The 26,166-nt window shown below is 37.2% G+C and overlaps 2 protein-coding genes across 3 annotated transcripts; both read left to right on the forward strand.

Annotated features, from left to right (window-relative positions):
* Positions 5,511-7,382, forward strand: LOC105156328. The gene has a single exon (XM_011072424.1). The coding sequence runs from the start codon at positions 5,511-5,513 to the stop codon at positions 7,380-7,382; it is 1,872 nt and encodes a 623-aa protein (XP_011070726.1).
* Positions 15,639-19,791, forward strand: LOC105156252 (protein WVD2-like 7). 2 transcript variants are annotated; one of them, XM_011072330.2, is made up of 10 exons: positions 15,639-15,904; positions 16,046-16,138; positions 16,788-17,459; positions 17,624-17,830; positions 17,986-18,023; positions 18,110-18,202; positions 18,279-18,375; positions 18,463-18,534; positions 18,805-18,912; positions 19,038-19,791. In XM_011072330.2, exons 2-10 carry the CDS (start codon positions 16,097-16,099, stop codon positions 19,455-19,457), a joined length of 1,749 nt encoding a protein of 582 aa, XP_011070632.1. In that variant the 5' UTR covers positions 15,639-15,904; positions 16,046-16,096; the 3' UTR covers positions 19,458-19,791. The 2 variants fall into 2 exon arrangements, with proteins under 2 accessions (XP_011070632.1, XP_011070631.1); XM_011072329.2 differs by having other exon boundaries at positions 15,640-16,138.

Genomic DNA, 26,166 nt, shown 5'->3' on the forward strand with positions numbered 1-26,166 from the left:
TGGTTGCATATCTGAAGATCATAGTATATATCTAAAGATTTAAATTATTAAGAAAAAAATATTTAAAAGTTAATATTTCTAGCTAGCTAACAGACTGATACGTAGGTTGTGATAAATTAACTCTCCTCTTCTCGATCCCACTCCCAAGTTAAACTTACGAGTGAAAATTAACACGCCCGGTACTCGATCTTTTATCCTAAAATTAAATGAGGATGTACAAAAATTACCCCAATCCACATAAATTTTGGATATAACACATATGGATTAGGTTTCGTAACATTTCTACTGGACCAGCCAAGGAGAAGGGACAATCAATGACCTCAATCCACATAAATTTGGATACACATATACATACATACATACATACATGATAATGTAATTAATGTGATTGGGGTGGGGAAGATATTGATCGATGCAGAGAGCATGTGGTTGGGATGAATGAATGCATGGCGACAAGGGTATGCGCATGGATGCATGCATGGCGTCCATCGACCACCACCGCTTACCCCCAGCTGTTTCATTTCATCATCGTACAGTTTGTCGACAAGGTGGCCTCACATCATGTGAATGCCCATACCATGTTCATGTGGATTTTATTAATTATTTTCAGGGTTTTCAAGAAAAAGATGTATATATATATATAGATGGATGGAAGAAATAATAAAAAGAGTTGATTGATATGCAAAGTGATGCATTATTGAAGGGATAGAATTCGGAGTTGGTGTAGGGACTGATGCAAAACTCTTAATAACCCCAATAAGATATATATATATAGACCCCTCCAACTTAAAAAGCTTAATCTATTTTTAAGTGGTATAATTAATACATGAATAATTATATTAATACCTCAATAAACTGAATAATATATTGATTCAATCAAGAGATCATATAATTAAAAATAATAAAATAAATTATAATAAACACATATTATAAATGAGATAAATATTTACATTTGAACAGGATTCGAGAACATGACATCAAACTTGTTAACGGAACCGTCAGGGTAGGACGTCATGGGTTCCAAGAAAGCCTAATTTAAAATATAATTAAGCACTCCCACCCCTGTGTCTCTACCAATGTTTTTTGTTTGGTGGAGGTTTCTGGTTCTGCAATCTAGCGAAGCGAGATATGTGTATGGATCGTTGAAGCACGACAGCAAGGTTGTCCCCATATTGTCTTTCTTTTTCTTTTTGATTCATTTGGGAAATTTAAAATGATTTTATTGCCATTTTTTCATTCTTAATTAATTTGGATGGTTTTTTGTTGGCTGGTCTTGACCACATTTGTGAAAATTTAGGTTAATTGCATGGTGAGTGTGTGGTACGGATCACATGATTTTCGGATTGGATTAACTATTTTAATTTTTTTTATTCCAATTTATATATACACATTAAATGTATAAAGATTACGTCATTAGTGTTATTTAAGGAATGATTTTATATACATAGCTTGTACATGTAAAATTAATTAGAAAATACAATAGAAATTATGATAGAAAATTTATTTCACGTTATATGTGTACAATTTTAAAAAAATGATGAATCACAATACAAGTGAAACTACATTTTTAATATGATTGATTGAGTGTCGTTAGATTTGATTAATTTGAATAAACAATTTTCGTGAATGGTGGTGCAATCAGCACAAAGTGTAGCACCAATTTTGAAGTTTTAATAAATAATTTTTATTAACCACAATTAAATAAAATCGATGAAAAAAAATAATTTTTTCACCATGACTAAGAGCTAATGGGGATCTGAAAAATCCGGTTCTGCATCTACACGCGGATCCAAATATATTGGACTAATTAATTATCAATCGTATATTTCAAACTACTTTAATTTCTTATTATATAATTAACAACATATATTGCTTCTCATCTTTCATCGACAATAATGAGGAAAAAATTAAAGTCATCATTTTATTAATAATGTCTTAATCTATTAATTGAAATTGAGATTTTATATATAAATTTAAAATTATGAGTTCAAATTTTATGGAACGTCTAAATATTTATTTTATTTTATCAAAATGTTTGAATTTGTAAAGCACAATAATAATGTATGTACATCATTAGAGCGGAACTCATCGGTCACAAAATTAATGAGTAGCGTAGATGAAGAATTGTGTGATGATGGTGCAAGTCATGATCAGTGTAGGGTGAAGAGCGGACATGGGGTGGGACCATTGAAGGTGGGTTTTGAGTGTGAAAGGGCATTATAAGAGTCGCATTTTGCAACCCCAGTAATACTAATGACATTCACATTTTGGTATATGCGTCTTTCGATATGCATGGGTCCTATTACACTTTTTTTCTCCCCCTCCTTTTAGTTTTATTTTTGAATAAATATAATCGATCCCTCTAAAATTTATCGTAATTATAATTATTTTTTATTATTAAAAAATTATAAATACAATCTTGTCCGCCCATTATAGAATATTTTGTTAAATGTTCGTTAATTTTAATGATATTTATAATTTAAATAATAAAAAAATATTTATAATTATGACAAACTTTGAATGTAGCGTTCTATTTATCAGTCCTGACCTCATTTGGGGAACTTTTTTGGGCTTTGATTGAAAGTAGGGTAAGAAATTCACATTGCTTTTGTTTTCAAACTTTCGCGATTGAAAAATTGCTAAAAACATCTTCAATGATTGCTATATATATAAATGTCTTTACAGAATATATATTTTAGTGTGTCTGAATGTATTTTACACTAAAATAAAATATAAACACTTAAAATACTGGAAAACACAAATATATTTATCTCTGTCTTTCTCTTCTTATTTTTCAAACATATATATTGAAAAAAGAACCAAATAATGAAGTCATATGCATTTTAATTTATACAACAATTTGGAACCAAAATTTAGCAGAAAAAAACATTAGGTATTTAGCTTGGGGAGAATATCGGAGGTGCTCGTATTTCTTTTCTGTATCATATGCCAACTTTATACACATGACATGTAAATATGTTTGAAATATAAAATAATTTAAATTTGAATTGAATAAATTGAAGGTGTCTTTAGGGTAAAAATATAATCTATATTTGTATAATATGTGTAACGTGGCCAATTTATCGAGGTCCATAAAATATATTATTTGTGTCCAAATTTATACTAAAACTTTACTCTTCAAAACTACATCTATATTTATAAAGTCACAATTTAATTTAAAAAATTATGATAAATTACAATCAATTTTTCTTAAATCTTTCATAATCACAATTACTTTCTCGTTACTTAAAAAATTACAAAATACTGCATAAAATTAATAGTCGTCTAACAAATACCTCTTGTGACAGCTCATTGTTAGATGTCTATTAATTTCAGAAAATATTTATAAATTTTGAACGAGGCCAATGTGGGTAATGGGTAGCCCAATGTGTTTCGGCCCAAATTTCGTTTAAAAATTTTGAGTCCATTGTATTGTACAGATAGTTGGGCCTTCTTTCTGGGCAAAGTTTGGTCCCAAGTGTATTTACAGTTGAGCTAAAAATACTTGTAGAGATGAAATGTAAGAACATATCCCGATATGGATATATATAGCAACCTACGATTCATTCATAACATATAAGTACAAATGCTACCTATCCACATTTTCACAATAACTATATATATATATATATATATATATATAAATATTGGATCCGCATGGGCAGTATATATATATATATATATATATATATATATATATATATATATATATATATATATATATATAAATATTGGATCCGCATGGGCAGAGGTATATATATATATATATATTGGATCCGCATGGGCAGAGATATATAATTTCGTGTAGTTTATAAGTTTTTTTTAGAATTTATAAAATGTTAGATATTATTTTAATAAAATAAAATTATCAAGTGTATAAAAAGTACATTAAAAATATTAATATAATTAATAATAATAAATAAATTATAATAACCCACATAAAGTGAGACAAACACTCACATAAATTGGAATAAATACCCACATGTCATGTGGGACTTAAAGCCACGATTTCGAACTTGTTTATGGAATTTCAATCTTAATCTAACTAATTAATATGACAACAATTAAAGGAATTAATTTATTAAAATTTTAAAATAAGTAGGGAGCTTTTTGCCCTTTCTAAGAAGCTTATAAGCTCTTAATATTTTATTTTTGAATTTTATAAGCTCATCTTTTAAGATTTTGTCAAATACTTTTCAATATCTTATAATTCATAGCCCTTTATTCCTTTCTGTTTTAATGAAATTTCGTCCAATTTATATATTTACAGGGTTATATCATATGATTGATTTAAATTTGATTGGGTCGATTCTAAACTATAATTTTTCTTTCTTTTTCTGGTATTTTGGAACTCATAGCCCTTTATTCCTTTCTTTTTTAATGAAATTTCGTCCAATCCATATATTTACAGGGTTAATAGCATGTCATCGTTAAGTGAAAGTTTTAATGGGTATTTCTTTCAGTGAAATAAAAATCCGTGAGATCTTCTTATAAAAGATAATCATAATCTTCCTCAATATTTGTTATAAGGGATAATTATATTATCATTCTCTTAAAATTTGATATAATTAATTACATTGTACTCTATATAATTTAAAAAAGTACATTTAAAACTCTTGAGTTTGTTTTTGTTTATTAAATAGATCAATTATTTGGTCAAAATTCATCGAATGAATAACAAATCACATTGCAGGTCAGATAAACATTTTTATAAAACTATCATTATATATCTTTACCTTGATATGAATAATTTGATCAAAAAAATATTTATAAAACAGAAATAATTTTTACGTTTAAAAGGATTTCTTGGCTTCAACCTTTTCGCATGGGATGATTGCATTTAACCCAAGTACATTTACAAATTGTTCTCTATGCATATGAAGAGATTATAAAATATTGGGTCAGTGGTAACCAACAACGGTGTACAGGTAGCCGTCGACGCTGTCGGGAAGGGGGTGGTGGTGGATAGCTATGATGAGGGAATCCGCATATTTACCAAAATGCCCCTCCTATTTTTGGCACAAGCTCCACACCCAAGACAGTAATCATGCTGCATCTATGACTGAGCCTATGTCTGAGCACAGTGGGGCCCACTGGGCAGTTGCAGCAGCGGCGGCTACAGGTTCAACAGAGGGTGACGTGGCGCGCCCTCACTGGTGCCACGTGTGGTGCTCGCAGAGGGTGCCGTACCAGTATAAATACCCTCATTTATGGTATTTTGAATACGTTTTGACAATCTACTTTTACCGCCAATTTGTGCTCTAATTCGATCCCGTTACCTTATTATTCGATCCCACATTTTCTGACTTAAGCATCGGAGGGCCATCGCCGAGGGCCACTCGGCTAGTCTGACGTTTGCTGTGTTCTCAGGATCCGCACCAGGTAGCTTGAAAGAGGAAGTAAGCGATCACGACCCGGTTGCTCGACCTAGCGACCCCGATCCGGAAATCCTGATTTTGAGCGACCTACATCATTTGGCGCCGTCTGTGGGAAATTGAGGACAAGTCAAAATGGAAGGGACATCAAGACGGGATCAACCAGCAGAAGAGACCCCGAGGAAAGGAGATGAGAGGATGATTCAGATGACGAGAGAAGAATTGCAGCACATGATTGATGAGGCAAGCAGGAAGGCCATTGTTGAGTATGAACGCAGAACGGTGACCCCGGCCAGGGAAGGGGTTAAACGGCAGCTGTTTCAGGAGCTGGAGACGGAACAGCGAAGAGAGACCTTGAGGGCACCAGAAAGAGGTCCGGAGAGAACCTTATCCAATGAGGTGACTAGTAAACGAACCGTGGTAAGCAGGAAAACTGCTGCAAGACAGCCAGCTATCTCGCGTGAAGAGGTGGACAGTGTTGGTAAGCAGATTGAGCGACTAAGGAAGCAAATCGAGGAATTGAAAAAGAGGGGAGAGTTGGTGTCGCAGAATCGGAGCTCGCCCTTCACTAATCGAATATTGCTGGAAGTGGTGGATAACAATTTCCGATTACCCGACCTGCCCAAGTATGATGGCAGCAAGGATCCAAGGGAGCATGTTGCCGCTTTTGACCTGGTGATGAATCTGTACGGCCAGACCGATCCGATCAAGGCAAAACTGTTCGTCACTACGCTGAAGGGAAAAGCTCAGGAGTGGTTCACAAGCTTAGGTAGTGGAACTATTGATTCATATGAACAGTTAATTCATAAGTTTTCTTTTCATTTTGCCAGTAAGAGAAAAGCAAAGAGATCGGCGACCCACCTGTTTACGATCCGGCAGCGGGAGGACGAGACGCTAAAAGCTTTTATGGGGAGGTTCAACAACGAAGTGCTGGAGGTGCAGGACCTAAGGATCGACATGATGGTTAGTATTTTGATCCATGGTTTACAAAAAGGTCCTTTTGCGTCAGCGCTCGCCCGCGATCCGCCTACGGGCACGGAGCAATTGATGGAGATGGCCCAAAAATATATCGATGAGGAAGAAATGAACGCCATGAAGGACAACTACTGGTCTAGAGGTCCGACCAGGATGAAAGGAGAAAGATCGCGAGAAGGAAAACAACGGGCGGAAGGAGATCGCGAACGGAAGGGACCGTATGTGCCTCGTTACCATAGGTACACCCCGCTGACGACTACCAGAGAAAAGGTGATGATGATGGTGGAAAACGAGGACCTCCTACAGCGACCAGAGAAGATGCGGGATACTCGTACAAAAAGGAACTCGAGTAGGTACTGCAGGTTCCACAGGGATAGGGGGCATAATACGGAGGATTGCTACCAACTGAAAGATGAGATTGAACGGTTAATAAGACAAGGGTATTTCAGGCATTTGATTGATAGGAGGGCAGAACAGCGAGATCGCAGTAGATCGCGAAGCCGGGAAAGGCTCCAGAGGGATGAAGCGGGGGCGAGCGGAACCCGAGACAACGCTCCTAACAAGGGTGTCATCCACACTATCTCGGGGGGACCCACAAGTGGAGATTCAAGCAAAGCAAGAAAAAGATACGCTCGAGAAAGCGGGTGGAAACATGATGGGCTAATGATGCACGTTGAAAAACAGGAGAGCATCATCTTCGGTGACGAGGACTTAAGCGCTGACATGGTGGAACAAAACGACCCAATCGTCATAAAGATGGACATTGCGAATTACCAGGTACATAAGGTATTGATTGATAACGGCAGTTCTGTTGACATTATTTTTAGTGATGTCCTCAGGAAGATGGATTTGGGAGATGTGAAACTAAAGGCCGTACGAACACCCCTAGTTGGGTTCGGGGGGAACGAGGTCATCCCAGAAGGTGTAATCGAGTTGCCAGTGTCGCTAGGTGAGGAGCCCAAGAGGAAGACATGCATGATCTCTTTCCTGGTCGTTGATAGCCCATTCGCGTATAATGTAGTGTTGGGATGACCAGGATTGAACAAGTTTCGAGCGGTGGTATCTACCTTCCATCTGAAGATGAAGTTCCCGACGCCGCAGGGAATTGGGGAAGTCAAGTGCGACCAACGAACGGCAAGACAATGCTATAATCTTGCTGTGAAGCAGGGAGAGTCTAAGAAAGAAAAAAGGAAGGAGGAGACAGGCCGAGAGACGGCGAAGAGAGGAAAGATGGAAAGGATTGAACCTTCGGGCGAGTATAAGGAGGTAGAGTTGATCTCTGGGAACTTCCAGAAAACGACCAGGATTGGATCGCAGATGACTACAGAAATGGAGATGATGATGATCGACTTCTTACGGAGCAACCACGACCTGTTCGCGTGGAGCCCATCGGATTTTCAAGGTATCAATCCTGAGATTATTGTTCATAGACTAAATATTGACCCACAGGTCAAACCAGTGAAGCAGAAGAAGAGAGTTTTCGGGGTCGAGAGGAATAAGATAATCGAAGAAGAGGTCGCCAAGTTGTTGCGTGCTGGTTTTGTTCGAGAAGTCCAATACACGACCTGGCTATCAAATGTTGTGGTGGTCCCTAAAGCGGCAGGAAAATGGAGGATGTGCACGGACTACACAGACCTTAATAAGGCATGCCCTAAGGACCCATACCCGCTGCCAAGGATTGACCTGCTGGTGGATTCAACGGCAGGGTGCGCGCTCTTTAGCATGATGGACGCATACCAAGGCTACCATCAAATTTTCATGGCGAAGGAAGATGCTGAAAAGACTGCGTTCGTAACCGAAAAGGGAGTATACTGTTATGATGTAATGCCATTCGGGTTAAAGAACGCAGGAGCAACTTACCAAAGATTGGTTAACCGCATGTTCAAGGACCAAATTGGGAACACGATGGAAGCTGAACCCGTCCAAGTGCACCTTCGGGGTGCGGGGCGGCAAGTTTCTAGGTTACATGGTCAGCGAACGAGGCATTGAAGCGAACCCAGAAAAAATCAAGGCAATTATGCAGCTAGAATCACCAAAATCTATAAAGGAAGTGCAGCAGCTGACAGGAAGGATCGCCTCGCTGAACCGTTTCATCGCCAGGTTTGCAGATCGCAACTTACCCTTCTTTAAAATTTTGAGAAAGGTTAACAACTTTGAATGGAATGAAGAATGTGAACGAGCTCTCCAAGAGCTTAAAGTATATTTAACCACCCCGCCCTTGCTCTCTAATCCCATGGTGGGGGAAAAGCTGTACGTGTATTTGGCTGTTTCTGATTATGCAGTGAGCTCAGTGTTAGTTCGCGAAGAAGGAGGCAGGCAGAGCCCGGTATACTATGTGAGTAAGATGCTGCAAGGGGCAGAGAAAAAGTATATCCAGATAGAAAAGCTAGCGCTAGCTTTGGTGATTACGGCAAGGAAGTTGCGACCTTACTTCCAATCCCACCCCATTGTCGTACTAACAAATCATCCTCTGAAGCAGATTATGGCGAAGCCGGATACATCGGGCAGGATGGTCAAATGGGCCGTGGAGTTGGGGGAGTTTGACATTGAGTTCCAGACAAGGAACGCGATAAAGGCGCAAGTATTCGCCGATTTTTTGGTCGAGTTCGCGGGCGATCAACCACAGAAGGAGGAAAAGTGGCTTTTACATGTAGATGGATCATCGACCTCAAAGAACGGAGGGGCGGGCATTTATCTGCAAGGACCAGCGGGAGTAGAGATCGAAATTGCGGTCCGTTTAGATTTCCCGGCCACCAACAATGAAGCCGAATACGAGGCTCTGATTCAAGGGTTGCAAACGGCAATCGATGGAGGTATAAGGCAAATAGATGTGTACACGGACTCACAGCTCGTTGCAATGCAGGTGCAAGGTACGTACGAAACGCGAGAGCGGTCCATGGCACAATACCAAGCGAGAGTAAAGGAGCTGATGAAGAAATTTGACCGGTGCACGATCAGTCAGATACCGAGAGACGAAAACATGCGTGCGGATGCATTGTCACGGTTCGGGTCGCTGATCGAGGGGGTTAAAGAAAGAAAGATCGCTGTGATGGTGAAAACTCGACCAACGATTGAAGAGGCAGAAGTCCACCTGGTCGAGACGGAGGAGTCTTGGAAAACACCCTTTATCAGGTACCTGAAGCATGGAGAACTGCCGGAGGACTCGATTGCGGCAAGGAGATTACAGTTCAAAGCTAATCGATTTACCATGATCGGGGACGACCTATACAAAAGAACCCCGGAAGGCGTTCTACTAAAATGCCTGGATGCAGAAAGAGCGCAGTATGTCTTAAGAGAAATACATGAAGGCAGTTGCGGAAATCATTCAGGTGGGAGATCGCTGGCACAAAAGATTTTGAGGCAGGGTTATTTCTGGCCTACGGTCGTGGAGGATGCGAAGGATTTTGCCAAGAAATGCGAAAGTTGCCAGAGGTATGCTGGACTGCTGCACTCACCGGCGACCCCTCTAGAACCTCTTAAGGTCGCATGTCCGTTCGATAAATGGGGGATAGATATCGTGGGCCCTTTCCCCCAAGCGGTGGCACAGAAGAAGTTCCTGATCGTGGCGGTCGAGTATTTTTCCAAATGGGTCGAGGCTGAGGCCCTCGCCCGGATCTCGGAGAAAGAGGTAATTAATTTTATTTGGAAAAATATCATTTGCAGGTTCGGAATCCCCCGCATCCTTGTATCAGACAATGGAACCCAATTCCAAGGAAAGAAGATCATGGCGTGGTGCAAAGAATTGAAAATTCAGCAAAATTTCACAGCGGTCGGGAACCCTCAAGCGAACGGTCAGGCAGAGGTCACCAACCGAACCCTGTTGCAACACTTAAAGACCAGGTTGGAAGGAGCGAAAGGGGGATGGGTCGAAGAATTGCCTGGGGTGCTCTGGGCATATCGAACGACCCCGCGAACGGCGACCGGGGAGACCCCATTTTGTTTAGTGTATGGGAGTGAAGCAATCATTCCCGCTGAAATTGGAGAAGAAACGGCTCGGGTCGCTCAATACGCGGAAGACGGGAACTCTCAAGAACGGGCCTTTGATCTGACTGTGATTGAAGAAGGAAGGGATCGCGCTTACGCAAGAATATTGCGCTACAAAAGCATGATGACCCGGAATTATAATCGTCGAGTGCGACCACGGCATTTCCAGGTCGGGGACTTGGTTCTAAAGAAAGTGGAAGTATCTAAGCATGTGGGAAAACTCGACCCGACTTGGGATGGCCCGTATAAAATTGTGGAAATCCGGAAGAAAGGGACGTACATCCTCCAAGATTTAGAAGGAAGAAACTTGCCGCGACCATGGAATATTCATAATTTGAAAAAGTTTTATGCTTGAAACGCTTGTAAGCTTAGTCATGAGAATTTTGCTGTGAAGGGTTTGTACTCGTCTAAAAAAGACGATCAAAAGGGAGTTGTGTACTTGTCTATGAAAGACATTCCCGCCTCAAAAAGGCGACCTATAAAAGGTCATTATCTAAATTACATGCGTACATAATTAGGGAAGTTTTGTGCTAACCTAATAAGGTTCATAAGCGATCTCAAACGATTGCAGGATTTCTTAACCTAACAAGGTTCATAAGCGATCTCATAAGATTGCAGGATTTCTTAACCTAACAAGGTTCATAAGCGATCTCATAAGGTTGCAGGATTTCTTAACCTAATAAGGTTCATAAGCGATCCCATAAGATCGCAGGATTTCTTAACCTAACAAGGTTCATAAGCGATCTCATAAGATTGCAGGATTTCTTAACCTAACAAGGTTCATAAGCGATCTCATAAGGTTGCAGGATTTCTTAACCTAACAAGGTTCATAAGCGATCTCAAACGATTGCAGGATTTCTTAACCTAACAAGGTTCATAAGCGATCTCATAAGATTGCAGGATTTCTTAACCTAATAAGGTTCATAAGCGATACCATAAGATCGCAGGATGTCTTTAACCTACCCAGGTTCATAAGTGACCCAAAATGATCGCGATAGGAGATGTAAATGCAGGATTCCTGATCATGGAAAGCGATTAACAAAAAAGGCAATAAGCATGGGTAACTTGAAATTTTATACATGTGTTCCCGAAGCAACAAAAACGACCCCGGTCGTGATAATTACAAAAATAACAGGGGGGATACCCGCTGTAATCGTCCAAAAAATTACAAAAAAAAAAAGGGGGTTTGTCCGAAGAGCATCAGGAAATAGGAAATGGAGGGGGCAGTTCATCCATCAAAGGCAGGAATTCCGGGAAGGCATCAGTTGGCTCAGGGCCGATAGGGTAAGGCTCGAGATTTCTGTCCAAGCCAACATCCAACTGCTCGAGATCGAAACCTTCAGCCAGTCCGTTGAGCTTCTGGATTTGTCCTTGGCATTTTTCAAATCCCTCAATCATTAGTTCCGTGGCTTGGTTTTCCACGGCCGCTCGGAAGGTTTGGGATCTCAGAAAGTCCCGAGCACCATTCAGCCGAGCCTCTTTCATCATGCCCTGGAAGTCCTGGCTCTGTAGAAATGAAGCTTTGCCCTCGGCCATGCCTCGATCTCGACCCTCGGCTAATCCTTCTTCCCTACCGGACTCGAAGGCAGCCACTCGATCGGTGTGGGCCGTTCGCTTGGTCTCTTCCAATTCCCTTTCGGAAATCCCCAGCTTAGAGACGAGCTCCCCTTTCTCCGCACGCAGGGATTCAACCACCGTCTGCAGCTCGAGTATTTTCCGTTCCATCTCCACGGCCTTCCCTTCAATTTGGATCTTGTCATGCCGCCACATGGAGCCTTGCAGGGTGATATGGTGCGCGAAGGCCATGGCCTACATGGGATCGAAAGGTGAGTTCATGCCGGTTAAGCAGTTAACAAAGTAATAAAGTACCTGGGCGATGTTGTGCGCGAAATGCTCCTCGAGAGAAGTCAGGGAGGTCTGCGCAAGGATGACCTGGTCGCGTTCCAGGCAAGCAGCTTTGTAGACCTCCCAGGAATCTTGCCCCGCAAAGGTACGCAGGACGCTGCTGTTCTTGGAGATGTTCCAATCCGGTATCCATTTTTCTCCGGACATCTCAGCACGACGGGCAGAAGCAGGTCGCTCGTCCCTCATTTTCTGCCAACTTTCTTCCAAAGCGGCGAGTTTCCTTTTATTTTCGGGCTCGGCGACCCGATCTGCAGCAAGTTTAGCCTCGAGTCTGCCTTGCTTCGTCGATCTCGAGGAGGGATCGCTTTGGCTCTCGGTGAGTAATGTGGGCTCAGGCCTAGGGATAGATTCTTTCCCCCTCTTTCTCTTCAGATTCGGCTCCTCAGAAACTTCTACCACGTCGACTTGCTCATCTGGGGTGCGGTCCCTAGTGGTACTGGGAATCGATTGTGGTTCGGAGGCAGTGGCGTGCGGGGAAGGAGTCGGGGTCGCGGCCCGGGTCTTGGGTTTTCCCTTGGCAGCCGCTGCAGCCTCCTTCAGTTCACGATCAACGGAAGGAGGAAGAGTCCCCTTCTTAGCCCTTGCCTTGTTTGCAAGCCTGGCTAGCATAACTTCAGTTTCTGCGAAGGCAAATCAGTCATCAGAGATTATCCAAAAGATGAGAAAAATAAATGATGAAGAATATGAAATCACCTAAGGAGCTTTTGATCGGAATAGGAGCAGGGGAGAGGCCCGCGAGCTTCAAAACCTTTTCCTGTAATAGTACTTTCGGACGGTACCAAAACAGTGTAATATGATTGATGAGGTCGCTCTCGAACCCCTCCCCAAAGGTTTCGGGGTTGGGTTTTGTTTCACGCCAACCCAAGGGAAAATCCCAAGATTGACCGGGTGGAGGTCGAATAAAAAAATACCTATCACGCCAAGGACCGACGTTAGACCTCAAATCGTCTAAAAAACGACAGTCCTTGCGTGCTGTCAAATAATACCACCCAGTCTCGCCCGATCTCTTGGAAGAGGTGATATTGTACAAAGACCAAAAATTGTCAAACGAAGAAGGTAGGTCGAGGTATTTCATGACGATTATAAACATGAGGATATGGCTGATGGAGTTGGGAGATAATTGCATAGGACAGAGGCCAAGCCGAACTAGAATGTTGTTTACTTCTCGGGGCAAGGGGAAGCGAAGTCCGGCATCTAAATGGAGTATGGACAGAGTGCAATAACCCTCAGGGGGTTGATACATACGATCAAAGGAGCGAGGAATTTTAATATCATAATCGGCAGGGATGTAATATTTTCTTTTTATGGCAACGGGAGTCATTTTAAGGTTGCTCGCTATCCCTAACCAAGGCTTCTGTTGCATCATTTCAGAATATTTTTGGAAAATAGGGACATCATCAGAGTCACCTACTTCTTCGGGAATAGCAGAAGATTGAGAGACGGAGGCAGTAGGGTCGCGGGAAGTACCCGCTGCCTCCCGAGGAGAGGTCGCGGACGACCCAGACGACGAACTCGTTTTCGAGTTCGCCGCAGACTCGGAAACAGACACATGAACGGATACACTCCTAGACTCAGACGACATATCGAAAGCTGGAAGGAGAAAGGAGGAAAAAGTACCTGGAGTTCGGAGGTAGATCGCAGGGAGAGATCGAACGCGACTAGACACAGCGGTCAAATTGGTTCAAATGCGGGGCTATTTATAGAGGAGTACCAGTAGCGACGCGCCTCTTCACGCACCATCAGTAGGGGACGCGTGGCGTGGGTTGAACGGCCCTGATGCTCCCTCCAACGGACGTGACTGTTCATTTCCCTTAAGTGTCATTAATGACACTTAGAGAAATGGGGGAGTAATGATGAGGGAATCCGCATATTTACCAAAATGCCCCTCCTATTTTTGGCACAAGCTCCACACCCAAGACAGTAATCATGCTGCATCTATGACTGAGCCTATGTCTGAGCACAGTGGGGCCCACTGGGCAGTTGCAGCAGCGGCGGCTGCAGGTTCAACAGAGGGTGACGTGGCGCGCCCTCACTGGTGCCACGTGTGGTGCTCGCAGAGGGTGCCGTACCAGTATAAATACCCTCATTTATGGTATTTTGAATACGTTTTGACAATCTACTTTTACCGCCAATTTGTGCTCTAATTCGATCCCGTTACCTTATTATTCGATCCCACATTTTCTGACTTAAGCATCGGAGGGCCATCGCCGAGGGCCACTCGGCTAGTCTGACGTTTGCTGTGTTCTCAGGATCCGCACCAGGTAGCTTGAAAGAGGAAGTAAGCGATCACGACCCGGTTGCTCGACCTAGCGACCCCGATCCGGAAATCCTGATTTTGAGCGACCTACATCAAGCTAGATGAAACAAGCAGATGATCACGAGGGAGTTCTATTGGTAGATTATTCTCCTTTTCTTCTCTTTCAATGATTTTCTCCCTAGTTTTTCTTCTCCATAATTAATCAAAATAATTTACAAAATAAAAAAAAATATTGTTCAAATTAAATTTAATCAAATCAAAATAGATCATATAATATACTTATGATATAATTAATTATTTTTTTAATTTATATACTAATTATATAATAAATATATTATACTAATTATATATATAATTCAAATTCAATCAAACTCGATTTGAATTATAATTTTACCAAAAACACATGCAAGTTGAGAAATAAAAATGATCCATCCGACAACATAAACAAGCTGTTCTTACATCCAAATCATAAGTTGAATATATTACTACGTGGAACATTTTCCTTTGTGATCAATATTTTTAATCATACAAGTGCATGGTTGAGGAAGACAGGAAACACAATGATTAGATCTAAAATACACCATTAATTAGGCTTAATATATTTATTTAATCAAGAAAGACAATTTCCCATGTTGTGATAATACATTAACATGTGGGACATAATAATAAAAAAAAGATAAAAAAATGTCTTACACTTTTAATAACATGGCATATTCAGTGTCTGCATTAGTTTGGCTACTTGACAATTTTATCAATAAATTTAAATGTTAAAAAGTAAATTTAAAAACAATATTTTTTAATTTATTTTGAACAGAAAGAATGATAAAAACACTTATTATAATTTCTAAAAAATATTAAAGAAAAGGGGGGAAAATTGAGTAAGATCATAAACTTTGTATGGGACAAGCAATTGTGAGGCCTTTTTTGTTCATCAACACACAATGCACTCACCAGATGTGAGACTATTCAGGACCCACATCACCAGCCGTGGGATGGCAATGATCAGACTAGTCAACGATTACAATTTGGGCCGACAGGAATATAGTCATCAAAAACAGACAAAAAGAGGACAGCTGCACATGATCCACGGTGCACCTTTAGAGTACCTGATTACAATTGCTACAAAGTACGCATGTATAATGGAAGCATATGAAGTTTCAACCACTACCGCCGCTTGGACTTCACCTCCTCCATCTTCACATTCTCACAATTATTGGAAACACACGAGAAAAGAGAGAGAGAGAGAGAGAGAGAGAGAGAAGAAAGTCTCAATCTTTTCTTGACAACTTGAAAAATCCATTTTTAAAGCAAAGAAGTGATTCCTATAGAAATCAGTCATAGGCATTCACTTTGATTCCAAGAAAGCAACTGAGAAATATTCTTTCTTCTTCCTTGTATTCTTGAATGGGTTTAGTTTAATTCTTTTCTCTTTGCTTTGCTTTCCTTCGACATTTTCTCTGGGGTGTTGATCTCTTCTTCATGCAATGCTGGGTGATCAGAATGAAGTTCTTGATGTTTTGGTTGATGGGTTTCACTTATTTCTGTGTAGATGCTTGAAGAGGTTTGTGCTTTTATAAGCACAAGTTCTGACAGTTGAAAAATGGCGGGGGAGATTGAAGAGCCTCTCGCGCTAAATTTTCAGGTGCCCTTTATACTTTTCATTTGATTTGTAGAGTTGGGATTCTGTTGAATATGATGCATTTGATGATTTGATTTTGATATGAACAGTTTTATCCTTTGTGGTGTTGTTTTTCCCTTCTCCCTTTTGTTTGGAACTAATTGTTTTAGGGTGATTGGTTATTTGATCAGTCTTAGGGCCTGATTCTGTCTTTGTTTTGTTATCATGGTATGGGATTCTATGAAGATGTGATTATAAGAGCAATGTTATACTAAAACCTTGTTTCTGTTTGTTTCTGATGAGGCCGAGTTAATTATAAAGTTACCTTTACAGATTTGCTTGTGACTTTCTCTCTCAAAGGAATGGTCTTTTGACACTATCATGGATCTGGAATTTGTACATTTTAGTATTGCTCTTTACTCACTGCTTTAAATATCATATAAATTCAAGAAATTCATTGTTACTGTAGCATAAAATGGGAACTATTCTTGAAAGCAGATGAGTTTTGGTTTGGAGTAATAATCTTAGGTAAAAAGGGTAAAGGGAGAGACTCGAAATTCCGTTTATCCTATAGTTGAGCTAAATTATCTTATGAATCGATGGCTGAAGATCAATTACAGTCTCTTGAGTATTATTGGAGGAGGTCGTAAATCCATTCTCTTTAAATGAACAGATAGGTTTTCTTCATTCTGGCTCGATCTCATTCGGAAGGTTTGAAAATGAATCTCTATGTTGGGAGAGGAGGTCAACCTTCTCACGTAACCGGTATCTTGAAGACGTCCAGAAATATTCAAAACCAGGTTCAGTTACGGAGAAAAAAGCTTACTTTGAGGCCCATTTTAGGAAGAAGGGATTTCTTGGTTTGAATTCACCCGAATGCCAGAATGAGACAGAATACCAAACTGGCGAAAATGACATCTCAGAGGAGATGGGAAATGAAGAGGACATTAATCACATGAACGGTGTAACCCGTTCTGCTCCCTCCGACGAAATCATGGATGGTTTGGTACATGGAGGAGAGCATGAGGTTATGGAATGTGAAACAGAAGGTTTTGGAACATTGATTTCTGATCATCAAAGTGAACTTGAGACTGATTGTCCCAACAATGTGGACTATGTTCCTGGACATTTTAAGATAGAAGAAGCAGATGATACTGAACTTGGAGTTTTGCTTCCACTCAATCATAATTCGGGGAGTGGAACAGGAGAAATTCGTGATGGTGAAACAGCTGATTCGGATACAAGCCATGTGCCAGAAATTGCAACTGGCTCGTTCACTGAGATTCATGCAAATGACGGAAATAGTGATGCCAATCTAACAATCCAACAAGGTTCATTGTCCAAGGTTAGTTTTTTTCTGTGTTTGTGCATGTAGTAGCTTGAACTGTTTAAAGAAGTTCAACTTTTTTATCTTGCAAAAAATCTTGCCTCTGGTTGCGTAGTCTTTTGATGCAATCTGCATACCTATTGTAGGAGATATGGAATTAAAATGGGGTAATTCTAATGCAGGAGAAGACTCCACCTGAGCTTGAATATATGCAGCCAAGATTGGTGCCTCGAGTTAGTGTTCAACAGAGGAGAAGATACACATCCAGGAATGCATCTAAACGCTCAGAAAGCAAAGCTAATAAAACAGTTCCATTGAGATCCAAAACAGAAAATAAGACTTTGGCAGCTACTAACAAACTCCCAATGCACAAAGCACCAGAATATGAGGTTGCCTTTGCTTCTATAGATGCTAGTTGAACGTTTAAACCTAAAATCAAAAGCATTTATTTTTGTCCATCTTTTGTTTGTATTTCTTGGAAGAGTATTCATAGATTCTTATCTTTCTCCTCTCATAATATTGCTTGGCCTTTTCTTTTCCCCAGCCCGCTTCAAAGAAAAAGGAAGTTTGTCAGATGAGAAGGTACTAAGTTCTCTTGTTATTTACGTGGATGCCTAGTTCATATTTCCTCGAGTTCATTTGTTGATCCTTTATTTATTTGATTGTAGAGCGGAAAACAGATCAATAAACAGTGTCATTGCGGTGCCTCAGTCTTCTATATCTACTAAGGTTTCCTGTAGAGTGCATCAAAATGGAAACAGGTACATAAGAAAATTTGTGAACTTCCACTGCGATAATATGGTGTGTTTACCCGATCTCATGAATTATGTCATTTAGGGTCACACCAGCTGTTGGTCGAACTAAGCCGTCCACGAGACAGGATAATTCTAGGTTCAATCTCAAAAGTGATGATCGCGCACAGAGAAGGAAAGAGGTAACAAAGCTAGTTTTCTGTGAAGTGAACTATGCTTGAGGTATATATTTATGTAGCTGATATGGCTCTCTCTCTCTCTCTCTCTAGTTTGATATGAAATTAGAGGAAAAGATGCATGCAAAGGAAGCCCAATTGCACCAACTTCAGGAAATGACAAAGGTAATGTAACCTGTAGAAATAATCTTAATGAGCTTGATACACAATCTTCTCCCTATTTGGAGCTTGAACTCAAAATAACGTAGATGAATTCCGTATCAATTAGATGGAATATATGCATCCCATGTATATGATCATTTTGGATAGTAATAATTGGAATTAAATCATAGAAGTTTCTTTCATATTCTTTTTGTGTTGAATACTCGTCCATTCGGGTAGATATGATTCAAAACTTGGTGAAGTCTTCGAGTGATCCGTTTTTGGTTTTTGTAGGAAAAGACAAAAGCTGAGATTAAGCAGTTGAGAAAAAACCTCAACTTCAAAGCTATGCCCATGCCTGCCTTTTATCGTAGAGCTGTACGTGAGCGAGACAGAAACGAGGTACCTAAAAGAATCTTTAAAGCACAAACTTCCCTTGAATCATGTCCTAATAATCTTTGCATTGACAAATGCAATTTGTTCATCTCTCTTATACTGTACTAATTTTGGATTTGCACGTTCTCTAGGCTATAGGTAGTGATGTCAAACCATGGCAGCTGCTTTGCGAATCTTCAAGCTCAGCATTGAGTGCCAAGGTTGGAACAGGACAAGCCATTTTAATCAAAGCACCTACAAAGACAAGTGATCCACAACATGCCTCGGGAGCAACCAGCTGCTATTCAACAGTGACTTCAGACAGCAATGCAGAAACTGGCAACTGTCTTCCTTCACAAGCTGGAAGAAGTCATCTGGTAAGTCAGAAGAAAGAAGTATATAAGGAGAAACATACAAGTGTACCCAAGCATAAAGTAGCCGAATGCAACCAGATCTACAAGGGAGAGACCTTTGACAGAATCCAAAAGACAAGAACTGAGAGGAGTACCCGCACCTCGTTGTTCAAGTTTAGTTCAAGAAGAGGTCAGGTGGCAGTCGACATGACCTCTTGAATGTAGTGATGATCTTCTATCAGGACACCACGCCTTCTGTACTGGTATCAGTGTCGGGATTTAGGCAAATACTCATTTAGGCAAATCAATCCGAAAGAGATGCTAGTACTCGTTTAGGCAAATCAATCAACCTGTCTGCCTTCAGCTTAGTGGTAAGCCATTTAAGCGGTTGCTCTTCACGTTGTTCAGCATAAGATACTGCATTATTAGTTTGATAAACATAAACTGGAAGCCTACTGTAAGTCATTCCGACATTGCAACCACAAGAGTCCCTTGTATGTGACCTGTGCTGGATGATGAAAATTAAAAGGTTGGGCTTATTTGTCATATTACATTGGAAAGTTGTATGCTAAATCTTGTGAACGAGCTCTTCAACTCCCATGCTATTGCACCGTGGGAACTTGTGTTGGCCCTTCTACATGGCATGCATATGCTGTTGTGACTAATGAATGAACGGTCTAATCTTTTCAAGATCCACCAAGGACCAAAATAATAATAATAATTACTAAAATACCAATCTAATTGAAAAAAAACAAAAATCTAATTGTCAATACTGGTTGGGACTGTAGGCACCAGTAAACCACTCTCATTTAGTTATTTGTGAGTTTGATTTTCTTGATCGATGTAAAAGTTATGTTGTTGCGTATTTGTGAGTACACATCGTAAGAGATTTATGATTTTAAGGGTATTATTTTGATCCATACTAGTTAGTGATCGAGATGAAATCATTTGAATCTTTTATCTGTTAAAGAAAAAAAAGAATTTTTATTCGCATTTGTGGTCCATATGTAAAAGATGAAAAAAAAAAAATTATACAAAAAAGGTTTTTTTTTTTTGGAAAAAAAAATGAAGCTGTGTGTTTTATTGAGGTCCGCGATTTCATACCTATGCACCTAATTTAATATTGAATGTGTTGTGTTTGAACATTAGATGTGTGTTGAGTGTATAAGGTGTAAATAAAAATAAGGGATAATTACAATTCATCAGGTTTGGTATAATTATACATAAATTTTCTGTGGTATGAAAAATTAAATTAGCACTTTTGAGGTTTACTTTCATCTAACAAATAAGTCCCTTCGTTAGTTAAAATTCACCGAATTTGCTGATATTAACAAAGAAAATAGGAAAAGTTATATTAACACATGATTAACTTATTATTGACTTGTTGCAGGTCAATAATTTTTTTTATGATCAAATTCCCCACATACGTCTTCACGCGTTAATGCATGTGAAAAAGTATATCTTCACCGTTATAATGGTAATTTAGTTTGAAAAAAATTATACGGTCTGCAATGAGTCAGTAATCAATCAATCGAGAAAAAACATCAATTCTCATTTAGTTTTTTTTTTTTTTGTTAATATCAGCAAATTTAGTGAATTTTGACTAACGGACGAACTTATTTATTAGATAAAAAAAAAATATCAGGAATGCTAGATGTAATTTTTCAAATCACAAGAGGTATACGTGTAATTACACCAAGTTTCATGAATGGGGAGTGTAATCATTCTTAAAAATAATAATAATAAAAAAAAACACCTATGCACCTAATTTAATAATGAAACCTTGGATTTGAGGTTGTAAGTCTTTGGCTTCAACTTCTTTCTCTAAATAATACAACATTAATATCCGCGACGGCCATTGATCAGCAATAAGGAGCGGGGCCCCTACTCGGCTACGCCTAGTGTACTGCCTTCTCTCTTTTTGTAATAATAATAATAATAATAATAATAATAATATATGGAGTATTAATTAATAGAAACTTGTCATTTTATTTTATTTTTATGTTAGTCTTAAAATAAAATTGATTCTTCAATTAATTTTTTAGATGGATAGAATAAACTTATCCAAAATTATTCAATGAATTGGAGTAATAATTAATTAAAGGAAAATGTTTACCTGTTTTGGTTGCACTTAGATTTTATTGTACAAATATTTCTATTTTAGAATTAAAATACACATCTGAAATTATTTAATTGTAATTTATAAGGGTGCCTACTTAACAGGGACAAAAACTTAGAAATGCACCCCATTATTCAACATTCTTGCAGGAAAGTATTTGTAATTCTTCAGAAGTAAAAAGTGTTTGTATAATTAAATTCAATTTTTAAGAGTTGTAATGTAATCTATCGTAAATAAAAGATAAAAATTATAAAATTCATCTGTTTTTTTTTTTTACTCATTAACATAGCAATAATTAATATTCCTCATCTTTTTTGTTTTGCTTTATACATGAATTGAGGAAAATAAAATTAAAAAAAGAAAAAGTAAGTTGCTTTCCCAATAAAGAAGTTATGCTTTTCTTTTTACAATAATTTATCATCTCAAACAATATTTTTACTATATACTTTTTAAAATGTTTTCAAAATATAATATAGCACCAAAAAGTTGTCCCATATTTGGTGGAAAAATCGTATTTTTGACATTATATATTACGATCTCTTTCAATTTAGTACCGCTTATGATTTTTTTACATAACATTTCATAAATTGAGATTTTCTCAATTTTAATCTTTACATGCATTTTCGTTAATTATTGACGTAAAATACATAAAAGGACTAAAATTAAAAAAAAAAATCAACTTATAAAACATAATATAAAAACACTGTAATAAATAAAACTAAATTAAAAAGATTCTCATATATTGGGGCCAAAAATGCAATTTTCCCATATTTGGTCTTTCTATTCGGCTTTCCCCAAAAACAAGCGGAAAAGGTGATAATTATTAATGGTAGCTTTTTGCTGTTCTTTTGTTACGGAATATTTGAAATAATAATTTTCATAAATTTTCGTATTATTTAACACGTTCAATTCCTCATGAAATATATAAATAATTAAAGCTATGGGTATAGGTCTCAAAATTGTAGTCAACATTATTGGTAAACTGTCCTGTCTGAAGCCTAGATCTTCATCCCACGTCCACGACCTACTATATGTATATATTGACAATAAAATGTTACTATTTCTTAATTTATAAGAGCAAGTTAATTAATTGATGTATCTCTTTTTTAATTCGTTGAAATGATTGAAGAGCTAAGTCCCAACCAATTAAGGACGAGAAAGAAAGCATCTCGAGTTTCCAATTTTTTTTTTTAAAAAAAATAAGATGAACAACATAATTTTAATATAATTAAATTGTATATATATGTTAAATGGATATAAAATAAAATAACAGATACCATAAAAAATAATCTATTCTAATTTAACTATCATACATATTATTAGACCTCAAATGCATGCATTATGGCGATTCGAGATTGAAGTTGATTAAATTGAAAATTATAACTTTTATGAATGTTTTATATTTATTTTATAATTGATTAATTTGATCTTATCGTATTTGATATAAATTATATGATTACTAATGCAACCAACGAATCTTGGGGTATGATGAGCAAAAATTTATAAATGAAAAAATAAAAAAATAATTATCCAAAATTGATGATGCAATCAAGTAGGTGGGAAATTGTAATCAGAGATTGAAGACAAAGGAAAAAAATACAAGTATGAATCCATCCATCAATAATGACATATCAAACGTAAACGCCAAGACTTGTTGATGGCTTGATGCCATCACCATTAAGATTTTCATGCCCCTACTTCATCATTATCCTACACATTTAAAACAAAAAAAATCACATTAGTTTTTGCAAGCTGAATTAATTATCTTGAAATAATTTTATTTAAATTAAATCAAATGTATAGTAATTATATTATATTTATAATATAATTGATCAATTTTTTTTAACTATACATTAATCGTACTACCGAAGCGATTAGAATTTCTCATCTTGGCCCTATAACATTGTTCTTCATTACATGAATGAAAATGATAAGTACCAAAACAACCTACGTACAAGAATTCTTGTCTCATATATATCATCAGCGTCTAATACATCCGGTACATGAAAATAATAAACACACGATTAATCAAATACAAATAAGAAAACAATTAAGTATAAGAATTAGAGGAAAGATGATGATGATGATATTTCTTGATGATCCTCTGAGAGCAGTTGATGAAGACGACTGATCCTGGTGGGGTGGCTTCTTGTAGTAATAGGGAAACCACGGCACTCTAGGCTCCGGCGGCGGTGGCGTCACACCGTAAAAGTAAGGAGATGGAGGAGTAAATGGAAAGATTCCGGCAGGTGGGGTGGTGGAGAAAACTGGAGGCGTGGTGGAAACGGGTGGTGTTGTGGTGAGCGGAGGATTGTCTCCGGGTCCGGTGGGCGGCGGATAACAGGGATAGGGGCACTCTTGGGAGGTGGTGGTGGGGGGGTAGTGGAGAATTATTGAAAAAAAGAGAAGGGTGGAGAGTAGGTTGTGGAGTGTGGAGGCCATGGCTGTGGAGGTGTTTGGGGAAGGAAGAACAGAGATGGAAGTGGGAGTGGAGACTAAGTAAAAGTATGTTGTGGGGGTCCTCAGTATGACTAGAAATGATAGGGTAGAACTAAAGCAAAGGTCTAACTTTGGCCTGCCTTTCTGAGGTAGTGATTAAGATGATTAAGAGGTTGTTTCACTAAGTTTATTTCAAACTTATAACTTCTTATATGTTTTAAGAGTCTAAATATATTTAATTTTATTTTTATAAGTATAAAATATTTGGACAAATAAGATTTTATTTTTATAAGTATAAAATATTTGGACAAATAAGATATTAAAAAAACTTATAAGATTATGTTATAGTGTTTGTTATAATAAGCCTTTACGTAATGATGATAAAATAAGCTAACAAATATTTAGAATTTAAAATTATATAAATTGAAATTTTGCTTTCTGAGAAAAAACGTCAATTACATGAAGAGTAAAATTCAAATATTAATAAAATTATGAGTGTGTTTTTGTTCATTTGATATTAAGATTAAGAAGTTTACAAGACGTTTTTTAAAAAAGAAGTTAGATAAACTTAACTTTTTATTTAAAGAGTTTATAAGATCTAAAACATCATATTTTAGAATATAATAAACTTTTCAAGAGAAAAAATGGTTTTCAAGAGCTTATAAGCTATCAAAAATCTTATAAGTGAGTGCTTGCGAACATTAATTATAAAAGTATTTTTCAGCTTCTTGCTCTCAAAAAGTACTTTTAAAGTGTTTGCAATGTCAGCTTCTATTTTTTAAACGGCTAAGAAAAGTGATTTATTGTCAAAAAGCACCTTGGGGGGTGCTTTTAGCTGCTTTGATTTTATTGTAAACAAATCCAACTTTATTTTGACTACTTAATCTTATAATAATAATTTATTTCAATTTATTATTTTTAATTTATTTTTAAAATTGATATTGAATTTCTTAAATAATTTGATAATTTAGCAATAATCAAATTTGCACTTTCAAATATTTAATATTTTAATTATGTGCTATATCATCGAATTATATTATTGCGTTCATATATTATTATCTGATTAAAAGAATTAATTTTTTGCAATATTTTTAAAACAATAAATATAAAATATACTAATCAAAATAGAATTTATTATTTTTTTGGAAAATAATTATTATTATTGACAAAAAAAAGTGAAATAATAAGCAAAAAAAATAGTATCTTTTCAACACATACAAACAAAATGGTCTTTAATCAATTAAATTTATTATAGAAGTGATTTTTGTCAAATATTATCCAGTTTAGCTTTTATTTACTTTTCACTTTTTTTACAGAACACTCCCAACTTTTAATTCTACTACAACTTCCAACTTTTTCTACAAAAATCTCTTCTATAAAAGCAGAAATTTTTACAAACACTCCCTAAAATGTTTTGAAAAATTTTATAATTAGCTCAGCCAAACACTCCAAATCGTTCATTTTTGTAGACTACATCTATAATATTAAATTGTGGATTTATGTATTTTTTGGGTCTCATGAAAAAAAAAAATATCTAAAATAAAATAAATGCAATAAAAAATTCAATACATTTTCTTAACTTGGAAAGGAATTGAGGAAATTTTAGATGTTGTATTATGAGAAATGAAATTAAAACAAAGAATTATATGTATTTCACTCGGAACCACAACTAAACAATGATGCCGATGTGACAAGAAAAATTAAATTTATATTACGTTAGTATAGTACGATGATAATTGATTGATTTTGGACAATATTGACAGACAAAATGTGTTTCTTTAGCGTTAAGTTGCCATATCATTATTTTTAATTATAGTAACTTATGAAGGGTAATTAAAATCCACTTTGTCAATTGGATCATACATGCCAAAATGACATTGTCTCGTCATCTTTTGTGGTTAAACCCTCTTTACCTTTTTCCTATATAATTCCCATCTTCCGCGAAAAAGGTCATGATTTGTAAATTTCCTCCTAAGTCTAAAACTAAAGATTACACAAAAAGAAAAAGAAACAATACTAACACTATCAATCTATCACACTACAATAAATAAAATTATTCATGACATTAGGATTAATTAAATTTAAACTCCCTCTAAAAGTGAAAAATTACATTTTTTCTTAAAAAAGTTTTGAAATTATATCAACGTCCTCTTCAAAATTCTCCATTTATACATAACCTCCTTATATTAAGGTTTTGGATAGAAAATGCGAATGTTAGCAAAAAAATATTGCACAAATTCTCAATTTCGCCCCTTTTTTAAGATTTTCATGTATATGTTTGCACTTATAAAGACACAAATGTAATGTCCATACATGGAATGGAGTAACATCATTACAATTTTTTCCTTACAAGTACAAAACTGTTACATG

Source organism: Sesamum indicum, linkage group LG2 (genome assembly GCF_000512975.1).
Source record: "Sesamum indicum cultivar Zhongzhi No. 13 linkage group LG2, S_indicum_v1.0, whole genome shotgun sequence".
In the NCBI taxonomy this organism is placed as follows: domain Eukaryota; kingdom Viridiplantae; phylum Streptophyta; class Magnoliopsida; order Lamiales; family Pedaliaceae; genus Sesamum; species Sesamum indicum.